The sequence below is a fragment of the Carlito syrichta genome, unplaced genomic scaffold, assembly GCF_000164805.1.
Source record: "Carlito syrichta isolate Samal-C Ts95f unplaced genomic scaffold, Tarsius_syrichta-2.0.1 Scaffold315801, whole genome shotgun sequence".
In the NCBI taxonomy this organism is placed as follows: domain Eukaryota; kingdom Metazoa; phylum Chordata; class Mammalia; order Primates; family Tarsiidae; genus Carlito; species Carlito syrichta.
This window is the reverse complement of record NW_007259897.1, coordinates 390,508-398,857: the sequence shown is the minus strand read 5'-3', so window position 1 is coordinate 398,857 and position 8,350 is coordinate 390,508. Positions and strand designations below refer to the sequence as shown.

The following is an 8,350-nucleotide window of genomic DNA, read 5'->3' as shown; positions in this document are numbered from 1 at the left end:
TCCACTCACCTCAGCCTCCCAAAGGCGCGGGATTACAGGCTGAGCCACCGAGCCCGGCTAATCTTTGATTTATTGTAGAGATGAGGTCTCAACAAGTTGCCCGGGCGGGTCTCGAACCCGCGGGCTCAGGCTATCCACTCACTTCAGCCTCCCAAAGCGCTGGGATTACAGCTGAACCACCAAGCCTGGCTCCATTTTATTTCTTTATAAAATAATACATTGTCAGTGCTACTCAAAAGTGTGGTTTCACAAATGGTGCCAGTTTGTGAACTGTTTAGTCTGTGATGAAATAAGTATAGGGTAAAAAAGCATTTACAAAATTTTTTAGTTGTAATTTTATTGTAATTTTTTTGTTTACTTATAATGAAAACTGAGCTTTTTCAATTTTGTTTGTAGTAATTTTATATTTGTTGGTGAGAGGTTCGAAACTTTTTAAACTTTACAGATAATTGGAGAAGTGATGTTCCAGGTTATTTTACAGATTTTTTAGCACTGCTTGAACTAGGAGATCTAAGTGGTGGTGGGAAGCTGGTCCTCTGTGGCCTTTTTCCCCTAATAATTCTGCGAAGAAATTTTCATATGATTTTGTAACCATAATAATTTGGAAGGATTTTATATATTTATATTTTATATATTTGATGAAAAATATTTAATTAAAATTATAGACCGGGCACAGCAGTTTGGGAGGCCAAGATGAGAGGATTACCTGAGCCCATGGGTTTGAGACCAGCCTGGGCAAGTTGACAAGACCTCATCTCTACAATAAATCAAGAAAAATTAGCTGGACCTGGTGGCACCTGCCTGTAGTTCCAGCTACTTGGAAGGCTGAGATGGAAGGATAGCCTGAGCCCATTCTTTTTATATTCCCCCAAGTGATGGGGTAATGTGCAAATATTTTCTCTTTTGGTCTGCACTGTCTACTTTATAGTATTTTCTAATGAACTTTAAAAACTTGAAGGAGTTGGTGTTTTTATAATAAAGTCAGTTTTCACAAATATATCAGGTGTTGTAGATAAATAAAAATAAGCACACATGAAGGCATTTTATTTGCTTTTATTTTTCTGTGTTCTGTGTTGGCTTCATAAAGAGATTTGAATTAGATTTTTTTTGTTATAGAATGCAATAACTGTAATTTGTACTACTAATTTTAGGAAGCATTCAAAGCTGTGGAAGATATTCATGGACTATTCTCCTTGTCTAAAAAACCACCTAAACCTCAGTTGATGGCAAATTACTACAACAAAGTCTCAACTGTGTTTTGGAAATCTGGAAATGTTCTTTTTCATGCATCTACACTTCATCGTCTTTACCATCTGTCTAGAGAAATGAGAAAGAATCTTACACAAGATGAGATGCAGAGGTAAGAATGTTAAAGTTGGAGAATGTTGAAATTCTGTAACAAATATCTTCTGCCAAATGGCATGGCGTTTTCATTATGTTCTAGGTTTTGTGTGTGTGTGTGTGTGTGTGTGTGTGTGTGTGTGTGTGTGTGTGTGTGTGTGTGTTGAGAGGAAGGTGGTAATAGGAGAAGAAACAACCAGGGGTTAATTGAAGAGTATTGAAAACTTAGAGGACCTATTTTTGTCCAGGCAAGTAACCTTTTTTTTTTTTTGAACTCTACTTACATTTGTGTGAGCAAGCTCTAGCCAGTGCTACTGGATTTACAGAACCCCACTGCATAGACTCAACAGATTTCTGAATTTAAAACTTGAATGCCATGTTAGGAGGATTATTTGACACAGACAAGAAGCATGGGAAATGTCATGGGCCTTGACATACACTAAAGTAAAAGGCCAGTGAGGAAGCTAGGTCAGAGTTCATAGGCAGAGCACTTGGAGGAAACAAGTCTCACAGCATAATTAGGCCTGGGAGGAGGGTCAGGGTTTCTCATCCTCTGATTATTGACAGTTTGGGTTGGATAATTCTTTTTTTATTTTTATTTTTTGAGTTGGAGTCTCACTCTGTAGCCCAGACTGGAGTGCATTGGCTGCTCCCGGCCACCACAGCCTCCACCTGCTGGGCTCCGGTGATCCTTCCGCCTCAGCCTTCCGAGTAGCCGGAATTACAGGCGCGCACTACCACGCCCTGCTGATTTTTTTGATTTATTGTAGAGATGAGGTCTTGCTGCCCAGGCGGGTCTCGAACCCGCGGGCTCAGGCAATCTACTCACCTCAGCCTCCCAAAGGCGTGGGATTACAGGCTGAGCCACCGAGCCCAGCGGTTGGATAATTCTTAGTTGCAGGGCACTGTCCTGTTAATTGTAGGATGTTTATGGGTATACCTAGCTTCTATTCATTAGATGCTGGTAGCATCCCCCTACTTATGACTACTAAAAATGTCTCTACACTTTGCTCTTCTTGTATAGGTCCTTGGTAGCTACACTTGTTTGATAACCAACTCCTCTAAAAGCCTAATTGAGAAAATGATTTGTACTTATGTACAGGTATATAGAGTCTATTTTTAGAACAAATTAAACTTAAATACTTCCATCAAGTTATTTTTTTCCAGGTTATTAAGTATAGAATATTTAGGACATAAATATTCTCCTACAAATACATATAGATATAACACAGGTCAATAACCCAACAATTTACAGAACATTTTATTTTTTATTTTTTATTTGTAGTTTATGAGACAGGGTCATTTTGTCATCAGGCTACCATGCGATAATAGCTCACTGCAACCTCCAACTCCTGGCTTCAAGTGATTCTCCTGCCTCAACCTCCTGAGTAGCTGGGGTTACAGATGTGAGCTACCATGATTGGCTAATTTTTAAAAAAAATGTTGTGGAGATGAAGTCTTGCTGTGTTGCTTAGGCTGGTTTTGAACTTCTTGCCTCAAGTGATCCTTCCACCTTGGTCTCCCAAAGTGCTGGGTTTATAGGCATGAGCTACTGCACGTGGCCTTTTTTTTTTAAAAATACATATATATTGTTTGCTTTGTCACTTTTTTTTTTGAATGGGAGTCTCACTTTGTCACTCAGGCTGGAGTGCAGTGGCATACTCACTGTCACTGCAACCTCGAACTGCTAGGCTCAGGCGATCCTTCCGCCTCTGTCTTTCAAGTAGCTTGAACTACAGGCATGAGCCATCACACCCAGCTAGTCTTTTGATATATTGTAGAGATGAGGTCTCACTAAGTTGCCCAGGCTGATCTTGAACCCCCGGGCTCAGGCAGTCCTCTCACCTCCGCTTCCCCAAGTGTTGGGATTACAGGCGTGAGCGCTTAGAAACTCTTGAGGACAGTGTCCATTATGGCATTCATTGCTTCTTATATATTCTACATCCGATTGATACAGGGAAACCCCCCCCAAATGTTTAACTCTTTCTTCAGAGAGTATTATAATAATGAGCATTAGGCTGTTTTGCTGTATACGTTTAAGTTTAATTCTCTGCAGTAGCCTTATGATTCAGAAAATTATCTTGTCTAAGGTCACAGTCTTGGAAATAGTGAAGCTGAGAATCTGGTCTTTTGAGCCCCATCACCCACAATTCTTAGTGTCCTATAGTGTTCTGAATTCAACTTGACTTTCTTCTTGTCTTTTAAGGCATTGCAAATTTAGCTTTTGGCTCTTGTCTCTACCCCCACTACCACAATTGTGTTCACTTGGGTCTTTATAATTTTTTTCTCTTATTGCCACTTAAATCCTTAGTTTTTTTATGCTACCTTATTTTTGTAAGGAACTATGGAATATATGAATGTGCCTTTTCTGCCTCTTAACCACAATGTTTTTCTGCAGCTAGAAAACACTGGCAGTAGTGAGTAGGGTGGATGAAGTTTTCTCCAAGTATTCATTTAAGCATAGTCCATTTCTCTTAATCCTGTGCTGATGGAATAATAGTTATGAATGTAGTTTAGCATGGTGATATGCATATTCTGTCACTGACATGTCTTATCAGATGATTAAAGAAAAGAGCTTGTCTGCTTAGCAAGTATTATTTACAATCTTAACAGATTTTACTTTGTTCTCCACAGAATGTCTACTAGAGTCCTTTTGGCCACCCTTTCCATCCCTATTACCCCTGAGCGTACTGATATTGCGCGACTTCTGGATATGGATGGCATTATAGTTGAAAAACAACGTCGACTTGCAACTCTTCTAGGTCTCCAAGCCCCACCAACACGAATTGGCCTTATTAATGACATGGTTAGTATAAGTGTGAATGTTTTTATACCTTTTTAAAGGAGATATGTGTGTGTGTGTGTGTGTGTGTGTGTGATAAAATAAAACTTGTGGTCAGGTTTAATAACTCATGATTAAATATTAGGGATTCTGATTGATTGCCATGGGATTCCCCTTTTTTTTTTTTAGTTTAAGTCTCTCACTCTGTCGCCCAGGCTGGAATGCAGTGGCACGCTCACGGCCACCTCAACCTCGACCCGCTGGGCCCAGACGATCCTTCTGCCTCAGCCTTCCAAGTAGCTGGAACTACAGGCATGTGCCACCATGCCCGGCTAGTTTTTTGATGTATTGTAGAGATAAGGTCTCGCCAAGTTGCCCAGGCTGGTCTTGAACCTGTGAGCTTAGGCAGTCCTCTCATCTCAGCCTCCCAAAGTGCTGGGATTTTAGGTGTGAGCCACTGCGCTCGGCCTACTGAGGGATTCTGATGCATGGACAGGGAACCATTGATGTAAATCAGCACCGTGTTCAGCTGAGGCAGTTCCTCTCTAGTATGTGAGCTGGAATTGAATTGATGGAAGCTTTGATGTAGTCGACTTGGATAGGCTTTGAGGAGTACTATGAACCACTCAGAGAAAAAGTAATTATTGACAAGAAGCTTCATGGCTTATTTTAGGGAGCTTTAGGAGAACTAATAAGTTGACATGGAAAATAACAGTGATGAGGCTAGGAGAGGAGGTGAGGGAGATTTAGGCCGGGTTTTAGACAACTAAAAATATTTCCAGCTTTTCATTCTCTTAAACTTGCATTTTATATTATTAAAGCAGTGATTCATAATCAGGGTTATACGATTAAATTGTGTGTGAAATACTTGTTAAAATGCAGATTACTAGATTATACCTATCAAGTATACAACATTGGGTTCAGAGTGTGAAACCTAAGATTTGTGTACCTTTATAATGTTTCACATTGATGGAACTATTCATTCAGGGGACATTTTGTTGAGTACCTGTTATATGCCTGGCACCTAATAAGATGAAACTTGTATTCCAGGGGTGTTTAGCTTCTAGGGACTCTTTCATAATAGTCTGACTTCGTAGTTATTGCAGTAATCAACTCTAGTTAGTTATTTTAGGATAAGAGAAAAAGCGGGACGAATGGTAGAGGCAGGTATTAAGGAAAAATTGGCTGTATGTTTACAAAACATGAAATGTAAATCTTAAATAGTCCCTAATTTGTGAATGGAGCAGTTAAATAAATTTCAGATAGATATTATCAAGTATAGCTCTCTTAGGTATTGTTTAAATGGATTCCGAGGAAGCACCATAGTGACTCTAGTAAAAGCCAGATAAAAGGCCTTAATTTTCTGGAGGTATCAGTTTAGTTAAGAACTAATTTACTTTCTAGATAGCATTTTTCTCTTGTGATGTGTTTTTTTGTTATTACAGTAGTGTACATTCCCATTGTAGCCAGCTTTTGAAAATGATTATTGGCCGGGCTCGGTGGCTCAGCCTGTAATCCCAGCACTTTGGGAGGCCAAGATGAGTGGATTGCCTAAGCCCGTGAATTCGAGACCCGCCCGGGCAACTTGGCGAGACCTCATCTCTACAATAAATCAAAAGCTAGCTGGGCATGGTAGTGTGTGCCTGTAGTTCTGGCTACTTGGAAGGCTGAGGTGGAAGGGTCGCCAGAGCCCAGCAGGTTGAGGTTGCGGTGGCCAGGAACGTGCCACTGCACTCCAGTCTGGGCGATAGAGTGAGACTCCAACTAAAAAAAAAAAAATTATTTCTTTTTTTTTACTTTGTATGCCTCCTTGTTATACTCTGCTGTTACTTCTCACAAAGTTCACCTTTGTGTTTTAGACAAGTTTTTAATGGGATTAATACAGGATTATATGTAACATTAGATTAGATGTTTTTCAGAGGAGATTTTATTAGCAGATATGTTTTAAACATTTGTTTATGGATTTTTTTTTTTTCTTGTGAGCTGTAGTCTCACTCTGTCGCCCTGGCTGGAGTGCAGTGGCATGCTCACGGCCACTGCTGCCTAGACCTGCTGGGCTCAGGTGATCCTTCCACTTCAGCCTTCCAAGTAGCTGGAACCACAGACACGTGCCATCATGCCTGGCTGATTTTTTGATTTACTGTAGAGACAAGATGTCGCCGTGTTGCTCAGGTTGGTCTTGAACCCCTGAGCTCAGGTAATCCTCTGTCCTCGGCATCCCAAAGTGTTGGGATTACAGACATGAGCCACTGCACCTGGCTGTTTGTGTTTTTTTTAAGCTGAAGAAATGTATTGCACGGTATAATTCATATATTTTGATCCCATAGCTCTCCACATCAGCCCTTGATTTTTTTTTTTTTTTTGAGTTGGAATCTCACTCTGTTGCCCAGGCTGTAGAGCAATGGCACACTTACGGCCTCCACAGCCTTGACCTGCTGGGCTCCGGTGATCCTTCTGCCACAGCCTTCCAAGTAACTGGCACTACAGGTGTGCACCATCACACCTGGTGAATTTTTTTACATTTTTTTTTTTTAATTGTAGTTACAAGGTCTCACTTTGTTGCCCAGGCTGGTCTCAAATCCCTGGGCTCAGGCAATCCTCTCACCTCTGCCTCCCAAAGTGTTGGGATTACATGTGTGAGCCACCAAACCCGGCTAGCCTTTGATATTAAAGGTGGTTTCTTATAATACACATTGAGTTATCAGTGATGAGGGCCATTGGACCATTAGCCAGGGCATCATTGTGTCCATAGAGAGTGTAGAAGAGTACTTGATTTGGTGTCAGGTGAATGGATTAGCTGCTTTGGGCTCAGGTAACTGCATTTGTGAGACCAAAAAAAGCAATCTCATTATCCTAGGAAAAGATTTCAAGTTAATGAAGTTTGTAAGAGTGATTTTTATATTAGAAATATTGTAGCGAGAAATGCAATGTAGTAGATTATAATAACCTTTCACATTTACTCCTGTTTGGAGTAGGAGCTAAAATAGGAACTGAAATAATTTTATGACAGGGATGAAATTAGAGGTGGTGAATTTATTTGAGTGTATATACCACACTTTGTTACAGTAAAGATGTAAGAATGCTTACAAGAGGCAAGTATTAAAAGACAGGTCATGTACCCATTTTACATTGCAGTTAAACTTAGATCAGAGTGTTCCAGTGTGGACACCTGGGAGATAGGATTTGTCAACATCTCCTCAGTCTTGTGACCCACTCTGTATGGGTCTACACTCCTGTACTTTGCCCTGTTCTAGCAGTTCTGTCCTTGGGTTAGCAATTCCCAACCTGTGACATTCTAGGGTACGACATAGGAGTTGATAGTAGGTAGTTTTTGGCTTTATACAATCATGGTGCTCTTGTCTCCTTTAAGAAAGGTTTTGCAAGCAACATTGTTGTTGGAATGGAAGATGAGTTATAGTCAAATATAAATTGAAAGCATTATTAAAGCATAACACTGAAGAAGTACAAATCCTAAGTATAATTGGGTGAATTCTTAAGTGGTTCTTCCCAGTCACCACTCTCCCATACTTCCCAACAAAAGCCACTATACTTATGTAGCATACCTCTTTGTGTATTTTGTATAAAAATTAAGGTTCATACAAATTAGATGATAGGTGAAATTTTTTTTCACATCATTCTGTTTGTTAGGTTTACTCATTCTATGTAGTTGGACATTTTGGGCCTTTCTTTGTGTTATATGAATTTATAACTATCTTGTTGACGTAAATTTTGAATTGTTTCCAGTTTGGGGCTATTAGGAATAGTGATGCCTAAGTAATTTTTTATGTGGCAATTTATAGAAAAGTAATTTGTAATAAATCTGGTATTTTACTTGTTTTGTTTTGTTTTGAGTCGGAGTCTCACTCTGTCACCCAGACTGGAGTGCAGTGGCCGCTCCCGGCCACCGCAGCCTTGACCTGCTGGGCTCCGGCGATCCTTCTGCCTCAGCCTTCCGAGTAGTCAGAATTACAGGCATGTACTACCATGCCCGGCTGATTTTTTTTTTTTTTTTTTAATTTATTGTAGAGATGAGGTCTCGCTGCCCAGGCGGGTCTCGAACCTGTGGGCTCAGGCAATCCACTCACCTCAGTCTCCCAAAGGCTCAGTCTTACAGGCTGAGCCACCGAGCCCGGCTGTTATTTTACTTGTTATTGGTAATAAGTTATTCTGTATTGGCCACAATAGTTGTCTTTTAAATGTCTAATTGATTTTTTTTTTTTTTTTTTA

At 40.2% G+C, this 8,350-nt stretch overlaps 1 protein-coding gene across 1 annotated transcript in view; it reads left to right on the top strand.

The window, feature by feature from the left end:
* EIF3A (eukaryotic translation initiation factor 3 subunit A) overlaps nucleotides 1-8,350 on the top strand; it is a 46,967-nt gene that overhangs the window by 12,052 nt on the left and 26,565 nt on the right. Inside the window, exons 6-7 of the mRNA XM_008073254.1 lie at nucleotides 1,152-1,360; nucleotides 3,976-4,147. Coding sequence (XP_008071445.1) covers nucleotides 1,152-1,360; nucleotides 3,976-4,147 — 381 coding nt within the window. The remainder of the gene's footprint in view (nucleotides 1-1,151; nucleotides 1,361-3,975; nucleotides 4,148-8,350) is intronic.